Source organism: Varanus komodoensis, unplaced genomic scaffold (assembly GCF_004798865.1).
Source record: "Varanus komodoensis strain SLA01 unplaced genomic scaffold, ASM479886v1 scaffold42, whole genome shotgun sequence".
NCBI classification, from domain to species: domain Eukaryota; kingdom Metazoa; phylum Chordata; class Lepidosauria; order Squamata; family Varanidae; genus Varanus; species Varanus komodoensis.
In genome coordinates this window covers 1,868,889-1,891,253 of record NW_025335972.1, presented here as the reverse complement: position 1 = coordinate 1,891,253, position 22,365 = coordinate 1,868,889, and the positions used below count along the sequence as shown (strand labels likewise).

The window sequence follows — 22,365 nt, the reverse complement described above, 5'->3', positions numbered from 1 at the left end:
GGGGCATGAGACTCAGTGAGTGGTGGTGGAATTGCTTATATCCCAGCATCATCTTCCTCACAAGGTTAGGATAAAATGCAATCATCCCGTCTTTGCTACCCTGAGCTGCACAGAGAAAGAGTTGGGTAGACAAGTCATTATAGCTAAATAGGAAAGGCTGTAACTGGGTTTACATGATCATGGTGGCATTCTTTGCCTCAGCCCTCTGTGCCCGTCACAAACTGTGCAATTTGCCTAATTACCCTTGCAATGCGCAACTTCAGGGGTGACTTCAAAACCACCCCAGAACCCATGTTTGTTGCAGGGTTCTGGGGTGGTATGAAGCCACTCCTCACCATGCAGCTCACCGGGCCCAGATGTCATGGGAAGTCCTGTGCCAGGAAAGCAGTCAGGCTAACTGGACAGGTGGGGACAAGAAGACACCACGTCTTCTTCTTCGACTTCATGACTGAGTTGGTCTTCCTGTCGTGTGCCTGTCAATGGGACAGGCCAAGAGCCCAAACAGGGAGCTGGGGGGAGGGGAGTGGGCAAGTCTGCAGACCTTCTAAGGGGAACTCGCCGTCCCAACACACTTGGCCTCTCTTCCACACGCACGTTGCAGTTCTCCAGCCTCAAGCTTCCGTTCCCACCACCACCCTTCCCCTGTTTGCAGCCATTTCCTGCAAGCTGTTTCCAAGGGATTATTTTCACTCAGTTTTCTTCCTGTCAGAGGACAGGAAGGGCAGCTTCCTATACAGAGGAGATTGTTGTTGCCTTAACAGCCATTCCTATTCTTACTCTGTGGTGCAGCGTGCTTTTGCAGTCCTTATCACTGATGTCACCACATCTCCACACAAGACAGGCCATGGGCCTTTTCACAGGTGGAAAACGCAGAGAAATATTCCTGGGCACCTGAAAGACTGAGGCATGGATTGTGGCAGAAGCATTTCTGGGCCAAAGCCTGCCCTTATGGGCATAAAGCCCCTTTTCTTATCCAGCTCTTCCTCTAAGGCAGCCTGAATCCTGAGGAACACTGAGAAGAGTAGGGAAGACAGCTTCCCAGCGTGGACCTTTTGGGCAGTCGTCATCTGCTTCCCCACCCTGTATATCTGCTAGTGCAAGGAAAGTAGAATGTCTCATGAACTGGCTCCTGCTGGGCTTCCAAGCCCTTCATGCGACTCTTGTCCTGATACATGACCATGGAGCAGCAGGGAAGGAGGTAGGGACAAAGAGACACCCCCCCCACCCCGTGCTTGGTGAACGGCGGTGACGGACAACAATAAGCCTCTCCACCTGCCTTCCTTGAGAGGGCTACACAGTGAGTAGGATCCAACCAGAGAGCCCGGCTTCCTTGAAAGGAAGTGAGGCTGAGCAGCTCCTTCTTCCACCATGACCTGCCTCCCAAGCCCCAAACTGGGTTTGAGTGGGCGGCACCCAACAGTGCCTGGCAGCTTCCCATCATGCTTCAGACATCAGAGAGGGCATGGGGGGAACAGGCCACAGGGGCCGCTGTCATCAGCCAATGCCTTTTGGCCAGAGCAGCAATCCTTTTCTGCCATTCTGACCAAGCAGCTCTGCAGCCTTTCAGCTTTACCACAGCTTAGCATGCCATTTGGGGCTGGATGAAACACCAAACCATTGCAGGATTACTAAAGCCAACAACAAGCCATGGCCACTTTGGGAGTTTTATAAGCCAGCCCAGGGTGGAAGGGAGGGGTTCAGATGACAAGCTAAACCATCTCCCACCCCATGCCTGGGTGGAAAGGTACATCATGCAAATTTAACCACTGTCTGTATCAAACAGCTTGCTATGTTATGTAAATCTCTCTCTAGAAATGTCAAGTAGGGTGCAGAGGGAGACAGATCTAGGCCCAAATGGTCAAGATACTTCCAGACTATCCAGAAATTCAGATCCATTTATTAATATACTCTTCTCTTATGGTCAGTGTATGACAGACCATTATATACTCAATAAATACAGTAGCAATAGGTGACCTGGCTGCATGGAGAAATATTCAGTGAAATGTGAAAATAGAAGTATCCCAAAGCATATGTCCCCATTTTCATCTGTGTAGTACTAGAGGACATGATTTATTGGCCAGAACACCAAAAGAGGAAGCAAGATAATTTTTACTGAGGTTTCAGGTAAAAGACTGACTCCATGCATCTCTTCATATCTCCATGAGGACTAGCAACTTACTTTTTAAATTAAAGCTGGAAATTCAGGGGATCGGGAGTGTTCCTTAGAAGATCAGACTACCACATCCTTGCCCTTGGCTAAAACTCTGGATATAACTTAGTTTCATTATGGCCATGGAGGATAATTGGAGGAGTTGAGTTTTGACTCACTAGCACTGCTGAGCATCTACATGAGCATCTCCAATATACTGGTTTTCAAAGAACAAAAAACCCAGAATCAAAAATCCTAGCCTTCTCCTTGAAGGAATGTTATGGTGGAAACAGACATCCTCTCAGTAAAACTCCCTTAGCTTCTTCCTCCTGGATTCATGATTGAAATGAGAGATGCATTTACCTGAAAATCAAATGCTGTGTCAGCCTCTTGTCCCTCCCCCATGCTTCAGGTGGGCTGTTCATCCTACGGCCCCAAGAAAAAAGAAGAAAGTAACTTCCATTATCTCTGGACATTGATCATGATGGCTGGGAATTATGGGAACTGGAGTCAACAACATTCAGAGGGCCACATGCACCTCCACCCATTTAAAAATACATTTGTAACACATCACACAAATACATATTAATAGACATCAATTCTATTCTTCATTTATTATAAAAGAACACTTTTTAAAATTACAAAATGTCCCTAAGAATGGGGTTCCGTGCAAGGTTCTTCTGCCTTCTGGTTTTGAATCCTGAATAATCTTGACCCTTTTACCAACGCAGTCACATAAATTTGCCTCAACCGTCCCTCACCTTAAAAGCATCAAGATGATTCAAGCATGCACTGGAAACGCGACTCTTTAAAATCAAGGAACGTGAAACACCAATAAATAAATGCCAACACCAAGATTATTCACAATATGGGGGAGGAGATTCCTTGTGATTTAATGGATCAGTCGATCTCCCCCTGTAACTCTGAGGAATAGGGAAGGGTTTCTTGGAGCCATGGAGAACAGCCAATAAGAACGACACACAGCCAGCTAGTCATTCAAATTGGCACAACCATTTTTTCCAGTCTCAGAGCTCAGCCATGGGAAGAAAAGTCCACTTGCATTCAATGTAATACGGTGCTTTCCTGAACATTTCCACTACTCTAAAAATATTATTGCTGGGTTTTGCCCCCAGATTATCACTCTTTCCTGCCAGCAAGGTCTTGGAGCCAGGCCTGGCTTCCTCCTTTGAGAGAAAAGGAAGTGTTGCATCCCCTTCTTACAACATGACTTCTCTCAGCTCTGGCAGAATTAGGGTGTGGGGGATAGAATATGGGGAAATGGGGAAGTACTGCTGGACAATTATGCAAGGCTTGTTGGATTACAGATCTTTTCTATGCTTGTAACCACCAACAGACACAATCTGGATCTGTGATACTTCAGAAATCACACAAAGAAGAAAGCCCTCAAATGGAAAGCAACAGAGTCATGCAGCTCAGCAATTTTTACTGTGGCTTGAGGTTTCCTTGACTACTTTGTAAGGTACATGAAGTGATGTGGAGAGCTAAGTTTGAAAGGTTTTCATCAGGAATCTGAATGTGGAGTGAGCTCTTAATGAAAGTTACTTTCATAGCAGGTTGACCTGACCTGCAGATGCTATGTGGCAGATAGGTTTCAAAGGCAGATAGGTAACTTCAAGTTACATGTAGGAAGGAATTTTGGCAGCTGCAGCTTGTCAGACAAGGAAGGTCAGCAGGAACTCCAAATGAAAGTTTTTCTGGTCAGTTGGCAACCCTATTAGGGTAGCTAGCTCTGAATCCCAAAAAAGGACAAAATGCATTGCCCAAAAGAGGACAAAAGCTAAGATCAGTATATAGATGCAAATTTCACATAATTACAATTTCCATAGAAATGCAATACATTGCACTCTAGTGCTGATCGGTGTACCTGCCTGCTCAGGTGTTTGCTCAGGTGCTCATTCTTGGTGGGCAACCATTCTTCCTGTTCGTTATCTTTAAATCAGACTTGGACTAGGCAGCCCTTCAAGACATCTTTTAAAGAAAGACGGCCCTCTTTGTCCGCCTTTCAAACAGAGGGCACATACCCATTTTATTTTTATTTAGTGCTACTTTTACACTCTGCCTTTCCCTGCTCTTGTGAGGAGCCCAAGGCAGCTTCTATGACCCTCCTCCTCCTCCTCTCCATGTTGTCCTTACAGGGATCCCTTGTGCTAAGTTAGGCTGAGAGTCACCCACTGAGCTTCATGGCTACACGGGAACCAGAACCGGATCTCTGCATCCAAGGCGCCAACCACAATACCACACGAGCTCTCTTTATGATGGCCACCAAGTGCAACTCTCCCTCACAGCACACAGGACTCTGGAAGGCGTAGAGAGGGCCTTGGCAAGATGCCTGCTACAAGTCTTTCTCCTCTGTCCTCCGTTCTCCCCTCACTTCATCCTGCCTCCCTCTCACACACTCGCTCCCCAGTTTCCACTCACACACCCCGGGCTGCAGCATCTCCTTCTGAGCATCCCCAGTAGATTCCGGGGTCAAGCGGTCCCCCTCCAGCACACCCAGGGCGAGCCTACCCAGCTCGGCTGCGCACGTGGCCGCGGAGGAAAAGGCTTCTCGGAGGCCGCGATGAGGTGTTTGGGGAGGTGTGATTCAGCCCGGAGGGATTCGTCATCCTCGGCGGTTGCATAACCCTCCCCGGCGCTGGCGGCAGCAACCTCCGAACACCCACCGAGTAGGCGGGGATGCCAACAGCGCGCCAAGCCGCCTCTGAAGCGGGACGCGCCTGCCATCTACTGGGAAACGGGGAGTGCGCAGGCAAACGAAGCCACCATCTCTTCCTAGCCTTCGGTCCCGGCAAAGGGCATCCTACATGGAATAGCCTGCTAGAGATGGGGAGTGGGTGAGGAGGATTCTGTCCTGTGCGATTTCCCCACCGTGGGCCTGCCACAACATGGGCGGAATTTGTCGCCTTCTGCATAAAAATACAAGCAGGCAAACAGATCCTAGACTTGGCAACCAGCCACCAGGAGACAGTAGGCATTCTGTGGAAGAGGGGATCGAGACAAGTGTAGCTGCTCAAGCAGGACGGGGAAGAGTGGTATCTTATACTCCAGAGCTGGTTCTGACTAAATAAATTAAGATCACATCAGTGCAAGCTTCCCAAATCGGATGCCTTCTGCTGCTTTCAGACTCCAACTTCCATCGTCCCCAGCCAACATGGCAATGGTCAGGAATGTTGGGGTGTGCAGTCCAAGACATCAGAAGGGCACCAAGTTGGTGAAGGCCAAGTAAGACGGTCCCCATGCCAAAAGGGGCACCACTCCTGTTCCTTTCAAAGTCTTCCTTAACCTGGTGCTCTCCGGATGTATTGGGCTAAAGCTCCCATCCTGCTACAGGCATTGGACTTACAGAAACCTGCCTAGCTTTCAGGTTCTTAAAAAGTCAAGCACGAAGGTTGTCAACTCTTCTTTTTACTGGCTTTGCCCAACAGCAGTGTCTTCAAAAGGCACCCACTTAATGACTTCAGCTTTTCCTGGCAAAAAGATAATGTGATGGTGGTAGACACTTCACCTGCTTAATTTCTGTTCCTCTGGCCGCTGTTAAAGACTCATTCATGCCACCAGCACCACAGGGCTAAAACAAGAATTTATTTAGCATCCAAAGCAAAGTTAGATGGAGGGCTGCCAAGCACGACCCAGCTGATTTTTGCTGTGTGCCTTTAAACTTACTGATGTGCTGAATGACAGGGCAGCCGTGGCTGCTTCCCCCTGCCTGCTCCGTGCCGGTTCTCCTCATTTCCCATCCGTCCCTACGCTGCTGCAGCGTGCAAGATGCCAGGTGCACCGCACAGCAGGTGGAGGAGGAGAACAGATGGGGACGGAAGGCACTGCAAAGGTACAGAGAGACCCTCCAGCTGGCCACTTGGCAGCCGCAGGGGGAAAACAAAAGAACAAGCAAAGCGAAGGACACATACGGAACAGGAGAGCGACGGCTTCAGCAATCAGCCAGCATCAACAGAGTTTACGGGGCCACCACTCCAAGCAGAGCGGCTTCTCCTCCCCTCCGCTTCCCCACATGTAGCTGCTTAAGGCCACCTGGATCGCGAACGGAAGCACCCACGTCTGCTGGGATGCTCATTCCGCTTGCAAATGCCTCTCTTCCGCTTCGCGTTTTGCACCAGCGACCGGCCCTCTCCGCGCAGAAGTCTGGAGCAGAGCCACGCAGGCCCATTCTACGTCACACTGCAGATGAGGGCTGCAAGGATTGATTGCTCCTGCATACATTAAAAAAAAAAATAATGACAGCCCCTGTGTATTAAAAATAGGGCCACAGGAAGGGCACCAAAGCAGCTTTTTGCAGGCCATGCTAGTTTTTGACATGAGGCATTCGTAATTTTATTTTTATTGTGCAGGAGGACTCAAGGAGGACTGTCCCCCCATCGGCATCTCAGGTGGTACATCCAAGGGATAAGTTTACCTCTTCATTTGAACACTAGGCCAAAGGCCTCTGCTGAGTCTATGGCCGTGCTGGCTGAGGTTGCTAGGAGTTGTAGTCCAACACATCCGGAGGAGAACAGGTTGGAGGAAACTGTCCTGGAGAGACAGCTCTGCTGAAGTGTGGCCCAACTTCTGAGCATCTCTTATAATGTCTGGTTTGGTCGTTATCAGCTTGTTCTCCATAAAATCTGCCATGCCAATGGAAAGCATACCTTGATATTTCAGTTACTTCATCTTTGAGCAGAGGTATGGCAGGCAGGGGTGGAATGAGGTTGGTACTAACTATAAGAGAGTTTGCTTAGAGGGAGGGAGAGAAAAATGGCTCCAAATTTCTGCCCACAGAGCAGTCAGGTGTGTATACTTTGGCTTTTCATCCTCAGTCTGAAAGCAACCCAAACTAACTGGCTGCACCCGAAGCAGAAAACTGAAGCAAACAGCAACCTTTAACTTGGTTTCAGAGTAATTTGATAAAGGATGCTACCGTTGCACCAACCTACATGGAACTCTTTCACAAGTCACTTCAACTGCTGTGGAGCATGGGAAAGTGAGAACATAGTGTTTATCAAAGAACTGGGTGGTTAATTTTCTCCCAGGTGATTTGATAGAGGTGTAAGTTCCCCCCTTCCCCATTCCTGTCTCCAACCACTTGGAACAAAAGAGAAGTTTCCACTGATACGCCACCCTCCACTTAGGGAGGCAATTATCATCAGGACCACCCCAAAGCTGGAAAAGGTTAAACATACTCCAAATATTGATTAGGCTTCCCACTGGATACTGTTTTCACTTCGGGAAATAGTAGCCATGGTGCTGGGTTTAATGTCCTTTGGAGTTTGGCCCCAAGTGACACTCCTGGCTAAGTAATTGGGGTTTCAGATTCCCCAAAGTGAGGGAGTGCATTGCCTGTGGCTTATGCTGAGGCTGCAGGCTGAGGAAGGACAGCTTTCCTAAACTTAGTGCCCTCCAGATGTGTCAGACTGCAACTCCCATCAACCCCAGACAGCAGGGCCAATGGCTGTAGGCTGACACATCTGGAGGGCACCCAGTGAGAGACTGCCTGGGAAGATGGGAGTTGTATATCCAAGTTGAGGAAGGCTGCCTTAGGGAATCGGCTCCATTGAAGTGAGTGGGACTTAGGAAGAAAACGAAGTCTGAGTAAACATGCACAAAATCACCCTGGTGAATCATTCTGGATGACCAGTTTACACCTTCCTCCTCCTGGGGATGGATGTAGAAGGAAGCGTCTGGTGTAAGGCATGCTTGCTCACCACTGGTAATTTGCAAGGAAGCGTTAGCCATTCCTCAAACTGGTCTGTTCCTCAACTGATTGCTAGACGATGCAAAGGATGCCCAAGGCAAGGAGCTGAGAGAAATCTCCCTTGCAAATCTCACTTTGGGGTGAAAGCATGGAGCCTTCGCCCCCACTCTGCCTCAGAGGAGATCATAACACGGACTTGCCTCTCAGAGCTGGCAAATGAGAGAATGGGCCAGGCACCACACCGTGTGTGGGGAGCCACTTTGAAGGAAGGGAGGTCCATCCTGTTTGTTGGAGATAGGAGACCAGAAATGATTGCTGTTTTTCACATTGGCCTTCCTCTCTGTGTGTGTTCACATCAGCACTGCAATTATTGTCTGCTGGCAGGAGAGGTGGGTTTCTGAAAGGGAGGGAAGTGAAGAGGAACAAAGAGCAGTCCTTGCAACTACAGAGCGAGGAGGCAGTTGGGTCACCATGGGGCCGGTGATGTAACTGGGTGCTGGCCACTCCTGTACTGTGTCCCACTTCAGAGCACTCAAGTGCCTTGCTTACAGTGCCCCAGGATGACGATACTGTGGCGTAATGCCAGGTCTGTGGGTGGCAATGCAGCAGCCTTCCAGGGCTTGACCCCAGCTGGATCCAGCTGGATGAGCCTGGAAGTGAGCATCTCTCCCAGCTTTGCCCAGCCGGGCTCTCCATCCTACACCAGGCAAGACCTGGGGGGCAGAGTAGCATTGGTCTGTTGTGATTTTAGCAGGGGGGGGGGGGTGCTGGGTATGCATACCTGAAAACAGGTATTCAGAATAAGGATTTGGTTGCATAACATTGGCCTCCCTGCTCAACAGTGGACCAAAGAGAGTCTTCAAGGTTCTGCAAGTGTCCACCTGGTTTGTTGTTTTGGGGGACTGTACAATACCTGCCAAGGTGGCCTTGTCAGGAGTGGCTTGGAACTTCATGGCCTCCATGAAAAAAGTGGTTCTATATCCCAATTCATATGTGACTCCATTCATTCAGCAGGGCACATCTGGATCTAATTTCTCATTTTGGGTGGGATGATGGTGAACTATGGATGACAAACTTTCTATCAGAAATCTCCTGCATGAAGAGACTGTAACCCAGTGAGGTTTAGACATACTGAGGCTTGAAGCCTCCATGAGGCAGGAGAACACTTAAGACGATCCACCCAGGGGTTTAAGGGATCTGAATAGTCTTTTGATAGCTCTGGGGGATTTTCAAGTCACCTTGGCAAGTGATTCTGTTGAAGCCCTGGATTACACCTGGATGATGTAATGTGGAGTTCTGCACCAGCAAGGGGTTGAATCTAGGTCTTCTTGGCCCCTTCCAACTCTACTATTCTGTGATTCTGGAATGGGGAAATGACCTGGGCAGTTGGCATGATTACTCTTGAGCATTCCCTCCTGCTCATGAGAGCCAAGTAGCTTTCAAGGGACTGGTGGATGTAGGACAGCAAGGAAAACAGCATTAGTAGAACTTCAGGCTGTGAGTCTGACTGACCATGAACTAGTGCCCATTTGAATGTCTATTCCACGGTGGTAAATCCTTGGAAAAATCTGCTGTTTTTCCATTACATTTGCTCAGAGTTGCCCAAAGGAGCTCTTGAGGGCTTCGGAAGCCTGTTCTTTTCAAATCTAATGCTCTGCCTGGATCTTGTAAATATCAGGAGTGTTAAGCCTTTGCAAACCACAGACTGAATCCCATTTCAGAGAAGCTCTCTAAGAACACATTGCAGTAGAGAGCAGGGCTGAAGACAAAGTGTTGCGGCAAAATACTAGCATACTGTAGCATTTTTACTTCTGGGAAGGAAGCCTTTGGAAAGGCAATCCAAGCTTTGAGAATGAAGAAACACCACAGGAACCAGGAAGTAAAAGGTTCCGGAGTCAAGAGAAAGGGGTGGGGTCAGGGGAAGTCCTGTGCCCACCACAAGTGATGGAGGAGACTACCAGGCAGGTTGGATTTGACCTATGGGCTGAGGTTGCCTTATAAGCTGAAGGCAGGAGAAGAAAAGACCATCATAGCCTTCCCTGCAAACAATGACAGCCATTCCCACACGGAGTCGCTATTTCCACTTGTTTATTGACACATGTCGGGAAGGGGAAGCAACAAGGAAACAACCCCCATCAGTCCCCACAAGAACCACAAGAAAATCTCCAGCTCCGAGCAACACAGCAAAGCAAATGTTCAGTCCAACAAGAGAGAAAAAAGGGGCGGGGTGGAGGGTGCGAAATACCGGGGAAAACCACTCGCCTTCTCCATCAACGGGCTTTTTGAAAGGGGGCCGGAATACAGAGGCTAGCCCATCCCTTTATGGGGCATCCCTGGGCTCCACTTCCGAGAAGAAAAACTCCTTTTGGCTGGATGGTGGAACTGTCCTATGTGGGCTGGTTCATTTCTACTCCAGGGAGAGGTGTGCAGTAATGATAGTTCCAACATTAACTCAAGCAGAGCACCCAACCCAGCTTTCCCCAATCAGGTGCCCTCCAGAGACATTGGACACCAATTCCCATTGGCCACCCAGGCTGGGAATTAGGGGACTTCCAGCCCACCTCTGGAGGCACCTGGTTGGGAAGGCTGACCTAACCCATCCAAGCCATGTCATCTTCTGGCAAGATCCCACTGATTCTTTCATTCCCCTACAGTTCCAACAAGGCTGTATCTAACTCAGTGTAGCAGTTTAAAACACCCAAAACAATCCAGAGGTAATGACAGACATAGTCCCCAAAAGCAGTATGGCCGAAGCTCCCCAACCCATGCAATATATTTACAAGTCAAATGCTGGATTGAACAGTTGCTTCCCTGTCAAGAAGATGGGTTAGCCCACACTCTTTGCTTGCCCCACGCCTTATTGGCAAAGCAGCCTTTACCGTGGTGTCACCGTTGTTGCTATTTTTAAAAGTAGTGCATATCTGCCTATGCTTAGCTATAGTCTTCCTTCAACACACCCGTACAAAACAAGCACTTCACATGTATTTTTAAAATGGTGGCAAACTGCTCCGGGATTGGGGGCAGTCGCTGAGCAGCTAATGAGTGCTTACCATCGCTGACATTTCAAATAGAATGGTACTGGAAAAAACCCTTTTTTCTCCTCCCAGCTGGCAGCAACAGTGCTACCAAACCACTCTCGTCACTCTTGCATGGTTGCAGTTGTCTTCACCTGTGAGGAGTCTGGCAAAGCCAAGCCGTGCCCCTTCAGGAACCCAAACCCCCTGCAAATATGCAGCCTACTGCATTTTGATCCTAACTCAGCTGTCACTGGCTGTCTCAGAGTTGGTACTCGTCAAGGTCCCTCAGCTCTGCTGACGGCTGCTCTGTAGTATTCCAGATTCCACTATCCCCACACAGTTCTCTTGTTCCTCTGGCGTCCACCCACTCTACCAGCTCTGAAGCTAACATTTCTTTTCCCACAAGGGATTATCCCAACATGATCTCAAATCTACTCTGGAAATGTCCCAGTTATTATATAACTGGGACAGGGAGGGATGCCTCTACCTTCCCACTACAACATTTCTCCCCGGATCCTCCAGCAAGTTTCTTAGCCTTTACGGCTGACATGGACAGAAGTGAGGTGAGTAACGCAGAGGGAGTGTGACAGGTTCACCAGTCTCAAGGGTGGGGCTGGATTTTGGTCCTAGGCAGGGCAAAGGCAGACCCTGTTAAGAGCAAGCTGGACAGCTGTTGACTTGACTTAACTCCTGGGCCCCTTCGGAGCAGAGATATCCCCAGGCAGGGGAACAGGAAATGGAAGGGCACCCCCACCCCTTGGGCACGAGTGCTGGTGCAGCGTCATGGTCGTGAAGCCGCATGCAGGAGGGTAGCTCATGCAAAGGGCAGCAGCCCAGGATCTCCGGGCACCTGTGGATGGCAAGGAACAGGTTAGAGACAAGAGGCTGCCGTGAAAACAAGCCCCGCCCCCTTTCACAGTGTCCCCACCTTTGCAGCTCTGCTCCCGGAATAACCTCATCAGATCCACCAGGCCTCCCCAGTTTCCCTCCCCCTGCCCAGTCCTGCACTTGCTATAGGCTGCCGGTGCCTCAGTTCCAGCTACACTGTTTTCCTTGCGATGCTGTGCATGTGCAGCCAGGGCTGGAGTGCCGGTGCCCACCAGGTGCACTGGGCAGGTGGCAGCCCGGGGGTGAGCTGGAGTTCTCTGCACAGCCCAGTGCCTTACAGGAGGGTCAGGTGATGCACGGCCCACAGGCTGCATACGGCCCTGAAACCCCCCACGTCAACCCACCTTGTGGTGGTGGCAGCAAAAACCCTACCCATTTTCTGCAGCAAACCACGATGGGATGCTGAAATGGCCAAATTCAGCTCCTTTTCAGAAGACGGCTGACAAACTGTCCTTTTCTCTTTTTTGCTGGCAGCACGGCAGCAGGAATGGCTTCCGGGCCATTCCAAGTTGCCTCCTGCCCCTGCCAAAGAGGGACTCTCATACAGCAGTTCTCACTTCAACCCACACCGTTCCCTTGGCCTCATTTTCTGCTCTTGGGCTTCGGCTATGCCAGCCAAAGCTACTCACACAGTGCAGCAGAGGAAGCTGAAGGAACCAGCATGGGAAGCCTTGTGCTTCCTCGATGACCTGGCGCAGGAGCTATGCTGAGGACCCACCCTAAACCTCTACATGGCAATTGCTCCAGCCTGCATTTCAGCTGATGTTGTACATGGGGCTGCATCTGCTGCACAATTGTCCCCTGGCTCAGCATTCGTGGAAGCAGCCATAGGCTCGCTCAGTCTAGGTTGGGGGGAATTCATTCACTGGATGCCTAGGGCCAAAGGGACATGGAAGCGTGCAAGCACACACCCACCTAGGTAAACTGTGTGCATCTGAAAAACCATGTTGACTAAACAGCAGTGGTGAGGAACCTTCAGGCCAGGGGCCAGATCTGGCCCTCTGGGGTTCACCAATAGGCCATGCCCCTTTTCTTGCCCACAAGCTCTTTTCCGTGGCTGCCAATGCTTTGTTGTTTCCTGGCCTTTTCACATTTTCCCTCTATTTCAAAAGACTGAAATAACTCTTTTAAAGCTTGATTAGTGGCAGTAAGCACTTTCAACTAAAATAGACTGGTACTTTTGGCTCCTCCCCTTTTGTCTTTGGCCCTCCCGCCACTGGAATGCAGCCCCCAAGAGCTTCTTCCAAATGGAATTTGTCCTCCAGGCTGAAAAAGGTTCTCCATTCTTAGCTATAGACAACCTAAATGATTTATTGTGGACTGTAAGTTAGATTTGACATTTTCCTAGCTCAGTTTTAAAAATAAATATAGGAAGCCTGTTAGACATGAGCCCAACGTCTGTCTTTAATCTGCCGTTGTCAAGAAGATGGGAAGTGGGGTGTGGAACCAAAACACAGATAAATCTTTCTTGAATACATGGCTCCCAGCTAGGCAATCCAGCTGCATAGCTTCTGATTCATTGCCTTTAACAGAAGCTTGGCAGCCAGAAATCAAGGAGGCAAAACATTTTTCTTTATTTCCCTGCTTGGGAATGTTCTATCTGCTTAACTTAACCAGCTGCTGTTAAAGGTATGGGGCAGTAAAAAATTCAAGTGCCGGTGCTACTGCCTAAGGGTGCTTGCAGACAAGGTTTTTACAGAGCGACTGCTTGGCCTGGTTTGTTTTTTTTCACATGGGTTCAGAACAACACATATTTCTAACTCTCCTGTGATTTCCCAATACTTCCATCCCCTTTCTTATGATGGAAACTCCACAGAGTTAGAAAAGACAAAGGGGCTGCACGAAGTCTTCTGGTGTTCACTCAAGGACCCTTCCCTCCAGAGGCACCTGAGACCCCAGCAGCCCCTGCCCGTCAATACAGTTCTCTACCACACCCACCTCTCTGGTCACCATTTTCCATGCTGTCCTCCAGATGTGGTCTCTCCAATTTCTTCTCCCTCTGCACCAGGTCCCAGCTTGGTGATGTGGCGCAAGAAGGATGTGGCATTGATTGCTCGCTGCAAGAACAGGTATGTGTTAAAGCAGCCAGCTGTACAAAGAACTGCTCGGCCTACTTGAGTGGCAGAAATCAACAAGTCAGTGCAGGGGTGAGCATTTTCTCCGAAGAAACATCTGCACATCGAAGCACTGTTCAAGGCACAGCTACCAAGGCCAGCTGAAACGCTGACAAACCTAGATGGGATATAGGAAAGCTACAGCTCTGGAGCAGGAATCTCCATGCCAGCAAATAACCAAAAGACCCAAAGTTGGAATGAAGATGCTGTAGATGGAAATGGGGAAACAAAAGCTTTTCTTGGCATGAAGCTGAAGTGACAGGATTGAAGCAGGTGGTGCTTTTCCTAAGCCTTTCCCTGCCCTATTTAAGGAGCAGAAGCAGAGCCAGCAAAAGCAAAGCTAAACAAAAGCTGGCAGCAATATCCATCACTCGTTCCTTCCTGCCTTGCCTAGTCTCACAGTTAGCAGAACAGTTGTTTCTACTGGAAGGCCAGCTTTATCTACTTGACTAGGAAGCCCTCTCCCTTGAAGCTGGGCCCAACCCTGCAATAGCAGCCCTTCTTTTAATAACAATCTCAAGTGGTGACTGACAGCAGAACCGGAGGCCAGTGGGAAGAGATAAAAAGGAGGTGCTGGCATGCTCAGGAAACCCCGGTACTTGCGGAAATGCACACCCCACCCCAAATTTTAAAAGTAAATCTTAGGCAGTAAATTTTCTGTGGCTCAGACATAAAGTATTGAGTGTCAGCTGGAACAGAAGAGAAAGACAGGTGTTCCTAGGGGAAGGCATACCTGGCTGGAACACACATGTGGAAAAGGTTATATTGCTTTACAACATTTTGTTTCAGGCCCTCTCTGTGCATTGTGATGATAAATGAAGTGTATCTGGGAAGACCTAGAATGACTCTCACCATCCATCTAGGCCAGTCTTCCCTAACCTTGTGTTTCCAGACATATTTGGACTGCAACACCCAAAATTCCCAGTAAATGGCCCTGCTGGATGGGAAATCTGGGAGTTGCAGTCCAAATGCCCCTGAAGACCTCCAGGTTGGGGAAGGCTAATCTAGGCCTAGGAATACATAAGGCTGAACTGCAGCTTCACTTGCTTTAAAATGAAGCACTGCAAAGAGGAACAGAACGTTCTCCATCTCAGGTTAAACTTTCCCACTTACCTTCCATTGGCTGCGAGCAAAGTTCTTCTGAATCTGTTCACACACAGAGCCATGAATATCTTTGTCCAGAGCAGTATCCCCAGAGATCCTGATACACACATGAAGCAGGGCCAAATCTTCCATTAGAGCATTTCCTTTTGGTATCGGGGCCACGGAATTATCTGGCTGAGCTGATGTGCAACGTGCAGTCTCTGCACTTCAGATGTACATGCGGAAGTTTCCGTGCACTGATGTTCCACCTCCATTTCACACAGAATGCAGGTAATGTGTGAAAGGAGAGGCAGGGTCACCAGATGCAGGGTGGAGATAGAGTACTGATCTTTATCCCAAGTCAGTTATAAGGGGTCTTCTGCTTGGCTGCCTGGCCACGTCTTGCATTCCTGGTAGGAATGCTACCATTGAACTTTCATAAGCCATTGAACTTTAGATTGGCACATGGTGCCTTGAGCATCCAGCAGAGGGATGCAGAATCAAAGCATAGAAAACAAAGGCAGTTCAGTCTGGCATTTTCCTTCCTCTGGAAGGATGGATTATCTACATGTTATGCACAGGTAAGTCTAACAGAGCCTCAACATGTGAAGCAAGGAAAGTTTAGAGAAAGGAAACACTGAGTGGAGAAACTACAGAGGCAGAACTATACATACATACAGATCACCTCCAGCAGTTCTGTTCCAACCACTACAGGGTTCAAAATGATATTTAGCTCATTCGGAAAAAAGCCATGGGGCAGGGGAAATAAGAAAGAACAAACGGATTTTAAGCTCCCCCTCCTCATGGCTGCATCTCTACTCAGATCTACTCTTTGCCATAATTGCTCATACAGTATGAAAGTTTATATTCAAAATGTAAACATTTTGGATCATGAAATACAAACAAAACATGTACTTTCTCTAATGTGGCTTTCTTCTATAGCTCTACCATAAGGAGCAGAGAGGCAAGAAACTTTTCTTCCCCGCACCATGTGCAATGACCTTCCCAAACAGAAATCCCAGCTGGGGGGATCTTGACGCCTGACCCGTGTTGCTTCCCCTTCCCAACAAGAGCTCCACAAAAACAGGCAGGACTCACCAGGGATGTTGCAGGGCTTGTTGGCATGTGAACCGTTTCTCAGGGTCCCGTTCTAGAAGGTGCCGGATGAAATCTTTGGCTGTGTGGAAGCAGAGACATAATCTAGAAGGCAGAAGCGCTTCTCTTCCCAGCATGGCCATGCCAACTACCTTGCTTACCAAACTGCCACTTTGCGGTTAAATGTGGCAGGGGAGATTTGGGGGGAAGTGGGGAGAAGATTAAGGGTGCTGGCTGGAGTGTGCTGGGAGTTGTAAGCCCTTTAACTGTCTAAATGTGTGCAGGATTGTGCCGTGTGAGATGCTCTTTCCTTCTGTCTTTGGTGACACAGTCCTGATGTTGCAGCTGCTGCTGTTTCAAAAAGCCATCTGCTGAAAGAGGGCCCTGGTTCTCCCTTGTGCTTGGATTTGTACAACTTCGAGACTGCTGTTTGGAGGGCTTGCAGCACTGAAGACTTCACCAAGCAAAATATACTTTCCACACAGAAAACTAGCATTTTAAGAGGACATTGTCTAACCAGGCCTTCTCTCTGACATCTCATTCTCTATGTTTTGGGGTGGTTGCCATTGTTGCCATTCAGTCATGTAAGTTATCTCTGGGAGAATCAGCCTGCAAACATTCTTGAAGCCATCACACTGAAAGAGTGGAGGTCACATACAAAATGAGTATAGCATAGTGGTTAGAGCACTGGACTAGAACTCAGGAGACCCAGGTTCTAGTCCCCACTCAGCCATGAAGTTCATGGGGTGACTTTGGGCCAGTCACTAATTCTCAATCTAACCTACCTCACAGGGTTGTTGTGGGATTACAAAGACTATGTAAGCCACTTTTAGTTCCTCACAAGAGGCCAAAAAGAGGGTTATACATGGTATAATAAAACAGATATATGTATGTATATGGAGGTCAACATATGGTTCTTTGCAAGTGACTTGGAGAACCACTTGATTGGTTCACTGACTCATCTTATTTTGCACCAGATTTTTTTTTTCAGATTTAAATGCTTATTTTCTTCCCATCGTATCTTTTTTATAGTTTGCTACATTTTGGTTTGCTGGTTAAAGAGTTACTTGCTACTTTTTTGTTTTGCAAATAGCATGCTTTTTATATTGGAATACACCCCACCCAGACGCCTGCAGGATGAAGGGTGTTTTATGCGTCTCTAAATAAATAAACAGGGACATGATTTGCACCTACTCACTGCCTCCCAGGGCAACCGCTCCAGCAGCCTCATATGGTTCACAGCTGGAGCCACTCTGCCCCCTTTCAACAAAATTCCAGCACAGTGCTCCAAGCTGGGCTGAGCTGCCATTTTAGCTTCCCACAAAACAACCCCCCTTCCCCGGGTTCCAGAGTACGGTAGGACCTTAAAATAATGATGGACTGAGTCACCTGCCAGTGCTCAAAGTCCTGCTGCTGTTGCACTCTGCCCCCAGGTAACCCCCCCCATGAGCCACTAAGGGGGATGTGCTCCCCCCACCCCCCAGGGCATGCCTCATCAGGACTCCCTCAGCCCTGCTTCCTCCACAGCCCAGGCTTCCGTCTCCACCACAAGCAGCTACTGTAAAGGAAGTGAGGCTGGGAGACAGAAAGTGCAAGGTCAGCCCTAGTGTAGATTTGCTTCCGGGCCACCTGGCTCAGGCCAATCCACTGTAGGGTTGGCGGGGGGAGGGGGGGTGGCTGAAGCCAGTGATGGGCCGGGGAGACCTATAGTGGGTACAGGTCTCCTTTTTCTCTTCCACTTTTTGCATCCCTTCTCTCGCTCTCACTCTCTCCCACATCCCCTTCCTTCTTCCCCATGCAGCAGGCTGCCAGGGGAGGGCCAGATCACTCATGCCAGAGATCTGAACCGAAGGGTTGCAGAGGGTATTTGGAATTAGGCTGGGGGGTGCAGGGTGATGAAGACAGTGTTGCCGCCTAAACTCCCACTGCTCAGCCACTGCCTGCTATGCAAACAAGCAGAGAATCAAGACTGGCTATTGCTATGTGCCATCAAAGGTACCTGACAGGGAGAGAACTACTGTAGTCAGGGGATATGATGCACACAAAGGTCTGAATGCACAGACGAAGCTCACATAGTTTCCAACACCTCAAGAAGGGAGGCAGAGAAGATGAGCCTTGCAAGCACACCCAAAACATGTCCCAGACTATGGACTAAAGGCACATGAGGCCCTCACCTTGCTGAAGCAAAACAGGTCTGGTCAGTGCTTGGAGGGAAGCGTGCCTGGGAATGGTGTGTGACCAGAGTTTTATGAGAAAGGTGGGATATAATATTGTGAATAAACAAAAAACTGCTTCTCTAGCCAAAGAGGCATTTTGCATCTGTGGAGAACTTCCCACTCCTGGCACCTCACCAAAGGAAGGGCCAGTGGCTGACAGCTTCTGGGCATCCTGAAGCTGGCAACTCGGGAGGGCCAAAGGATGAGCAAGAAGGATGAGGGGAGTGGCTGAGAGGTGGCACTCCTGCCTGCCACCGCTGCTCAGTCCTTGGGGTGGCTTTCCAGTGTGGGGAGAGGAAAGGATTGCCTCAGCCCTGGGAGCCGAGGCGAGGTCAGTCTCTGCTTTGATGCCACCATGCTGGCTCAGGAGGCCACTCACCTGACTCGGAGATGTCATCCCAGTAAGGGGAATCGAACTCATACTCTGCTCTCAGGATCTGGTTGAACAGTTCCGAGTCGTTCTCATCGTAGAAGGGCGGGTAACCACACAGCCTGCCAGGCAGAGCAAAGGCGTCAGATCTCGCGCACGCATGCCGAGATGTCTGGAGTGCCTGCTAGAGGTGGCTCCAAGTGCCACCATGCAGGAGGTTGCTCAAGGAAGGAGGGGAGAGATACACACAAGATATAGGAGATGACGCCAAGCGCCCAGGAGTCCACAGCTTTTCCATACGGCTTCTGCTCCAGGATCTCAGGGGCTGCAGAAGACCAAGAGTGAGAGGAAAGCGCAGCGCTGCACTGCAGGCCTCCATCAAACCATCAGACCCCCTTTCCTGATCCCACTTGCCTCCCCACACCCACACCCATATTTTTTCGCCTTGTCCTCTCCCACCATGTCACCTGCTGGCAAGTGAATTGCCTTCCCTCCTCTTAACCACGCCCACTGAAGGCTAGCCCTCCCCTCTGTGACTAAGGCCTTCTTTTGTACAAAGAGAAAAACCTCTGAACACACACAGAGCACCATTCTCTTTCTATCGGGCAACCACAACCCTGTCCCTCCACAGCGGTAGTGATGGAGCAGGGCTTCCTTCTGGGACATGTGGCGAGCCCCCCGGTACGCACACACAGATCTGGGCCCAGCACCTCGCTGTGTCATTTAAATCCAGCACAGCTTCAGCCTCTGCTGACGTGATCTGGGAAGCCAGCTACTGCTAAGTCTTGTGCCTGTGGTCAGTCATGGCCCCGGGTTCTTGAGGGCTCTTGGACAAGGCAGCCTCAGTAGATCCCCCTGGTCAATGGGTCTACCTTCTCCTTGCTGATCTTGCTCCTCACCCACTGTCTCCTTGTTATTTGACAGGCAGAGAGCTAATAAGCAAGGAAGCTGGGTCGTCCCCCGTGCCCCTTCCTCACTACTGCCAATGAGGTCCAAGTGAGAGAGCAGGACTCCTGGGTGAGGCAGAGGAGTGATTCTGGGGGCCCTGCAGGGGTGTGGACCCTGAGACTAGCCGGCCATGTCTCTTGCACTGGATTTGTGCACTGAACACCATGAAGGGAAGCAGCCTTGGCAGCAGGGGGCAGCCCTATGGCATCCCTAACTTCCACTCAGCCTGTTTCTTGTATAGGCCTCAACTGGGGCACTAGCCTACAATGAGGAGGGATTTGATAAATTAGGGACAGCACAGCAGTTGTACAGGGGCGCAGCCAAGCTGCAGAATCCGGCTCCCTCAAAATCTCTCGACATTGTCTGGAACATCAAAAGGGGCAAAAAATGGTTGTCAGTCTTACAGGTCAGAAAAATACGTCGAAACATGTATGGCTAATGGCCAGCAAGGTCTCAAAAGTAAGAGGAGCTGCGTTCTTTGTGGCTGGTGTGCAACAGCGCTGCTCTGTGCAGCTCCTTGCCACCTCCTGAGTGGTGGGAACAGAATAAATGTTGTGAAACACCAAAACTGAATGGTGAGAGCCAGTGTGGTGTAGGGGTTAAGAGCATGGGACTCGGACTCAGACGATCTGGGTTCTAGTCCCGTTCAGCCATGGAGCCAGCTGGGTGACTTTGGGCCAGTCACAGACTCTCAGCCCAACCTACTTCACAGGGTGGTTGTTGTGGGAATAAGATGGAGGAGGAGAATGATGTAAGCTGCCTTGAGCCCTTTGTAGGAAAAAGGCAGGATATAAATCGAAAAATAAATAAATAAATAAAATATCCTGTCTAAAATAGAAGCCATTAAGAATACATACCTAATTTATACAGATTTGAAAATATGTTTTACGGGGCACAGTGTCTGGTTGATCTTGCCACAGATTTTTATTTGTTGTGGAGTGGTGTGCATGTTTAGCACAAAAAGCTAGTTATTCACCCACATCCTCGGAGAATGTAATGGGAGGGCTGTCAATGGAACAATGTTCTGCATTCTAGGCCTTGTCTTTCCTCACTTCACAGCACCCACCTCTATCTTTTTTGGTCTTGTCCTTTCTCACCATGTCCACGTTTTAAAGGCCTTGTCCCATCTGACCTCCACAGCCCGCCATGCCCCTGCCCATACTTCAGAGAGCTAGAACTTCTTGTGTCTACATTTTATTAGCCCTGGAAAGAGAGTAGCCAGCCATGCCTCTAATTACAAATGAGGAGACTCATACATGGGGGGCTCCCTCCACTTACCTGAGGAGGTTTGCCATAAGAGAGGTGCCGCCCATCTTACCTGGCCCTGCTCCCAGCCTCCTCACCCTTCACCAGTCTCACACTCACCCACATAGCCGGGGGTACCACACGCTGTGGACATAATCCCATCAGCCTCAATCTTGGACAGCCCAAAGTCTGTAATCATAATTTTGGCATCCTCAAATGGAGTGGCATAGAGAAGGTTTTCGGGCTGTTTGGGGGCGAAACAAAATGGGGTTACCCATATCACATTGTTTTCTTATTAACAGTTTGATTCTCTCCTACAATATGAACAATGATACTTCCTCCATTTTCACCCCCTCCCCTTTCCTCCCCTTTAGGTTTTCCATTCCAAATCTCCTCAAATGAGGAGAAATAACTCAAGATCTGAATTTTATACATAGGATGTACATTGGTGTCATTATTTTCAGAGCTTTGGAAGCTGACTTCACCTTACCCCATGGAATGGCAGCAGTCTGCTCTCTCCTCTGCACAGTTCTATATTCAGGTAGTGGCTCATAATCAAGAAAACAAGGTAGCAAGCAGAAAGGAACTATAATCTCAGCAAGTGATTCTTCCCATGCTATGTTTGCTGAGATTATCAGATTGCAGGACTGAGGGAAGAGGCCACCTAGTTTTAGGGCAACATTCCACAGACTGGTGCATCCCAAGCAGATAGTGAGAGCTGTCATCCAGAATATCTGGAGAAGACTAAATGGCAATGCTCTCCAAGTATCTGGAAGGCACACTTCTTTCTTGATAAGATCCCAATGCTGTCAGAGCACCTTCTCCTCAGGATCCTTGTCTGTGGGATTCCTGCACTCACCTTTTTTGGCAAAGACCTACAAGAAGCCCCCAAGCTTCCCTGTGCTGCTTGCATTCTCACCTTGAGATCCCGATGAACGATGCCCAGATCATGCAGGTAGTTGACAGCCTCCAGCACCTGCCGGATGAGCTGGCTGGCGTCCTTTTCTGTGTAGTAACCCCGCTCAATAATGCGGTCAAAGAGTTCTCCTCCTGTCACACTGCAAGCCAGAGACAGCTGATTTACATTCTAAACCTGCATCAGCAGCCAGGCTAATCTAATAATGAAATGTGCCCGTTTTCAATTAAACTGGAAAAAAAGTCCAGGAATTCTGTGGATAGTGTCATTATGTGGTTTAGCCACTAGGTGGCAACAGACTTAATGTGCAGTTATTCTGTTCTCGCTTAAGAGAGGCAATAAAGTTCTTATTTATTAGTGTGCCCTCTTGCCTAGTCTCCCCAAGAGCAACACCTGGCTTAATTTAATTAAATGCTGATCCCAGTGAGCTGGGATCCTCCGACTGGAGGCTGCAGAATGCTGACTTTCTCCCTTCAGATCATTCTCCTTGCAAAGTCTCCTTTTGACTGGAGCATTTTCCATAACCCCTTAGCCTCCACCCACGACCATGACAAGGCCTGAGCACTTACAGCTGTGTTTGCTTCCTCAAACTTTGCACCTCTCTTGCTTCCCTTCCC

At 49.2% G+C, this 22,365-nt stretch overlaps 1 protein-coding gene across 5 annotated transcripts in view; it reads right to left on the bottom strand.

The window, feature by feature from the left end:
* Positions 1-22,365, bottom strand: part of PNCK (pregnancy up-regulated nonubiquitous CaM kinase) — a 48,957-nt gene that overhangs the window by 11,515 nt on the left and 15,077 nt on the right. For 3 of the 5 annotated variants that reach the window (XR_006416035.1, XR_006416036.1, XR_006416037.1), the window contains exons 5-11: positions 21,752-21,890; positions 20,953-21,076; positions 18,889-18,964; positions 18,649-18,761; positions 16,057-16,135; positions 14,989-15,076; positions 13,700-13,818 (exon numbers count right to left, since the gene is read on the bottom strand). Coding sequence is in view for 2 of the 5 variants with exons in the window: in XM_044443633.1 (XP_044299568.1) it covers positions 13,708-13,818; positions 14,989-15,076; positions 16,057-16,135; positions 18,649-18,761; positions 18,889-18,964; positions 20,953-21,076; positions 21,752-21,890 (730 nt within the window). In the remaining 3 variants the exon portion in view is untranslated. Of the gene's footprint in view, positions 1-9,927; positions 11,724-13,699; positions 13,819-14,988; positions 15,077-16,056; positions 16,136-18,648; positions 18,762-18,888; positions 18,965-20,952; positions 21,077-21,751; positions 21,891-22,365 lie in introns of those variants that run through there. The other 2 variants (XM_044443633.1, XM_044443635.1) reach the window with 1 other exon arrangement.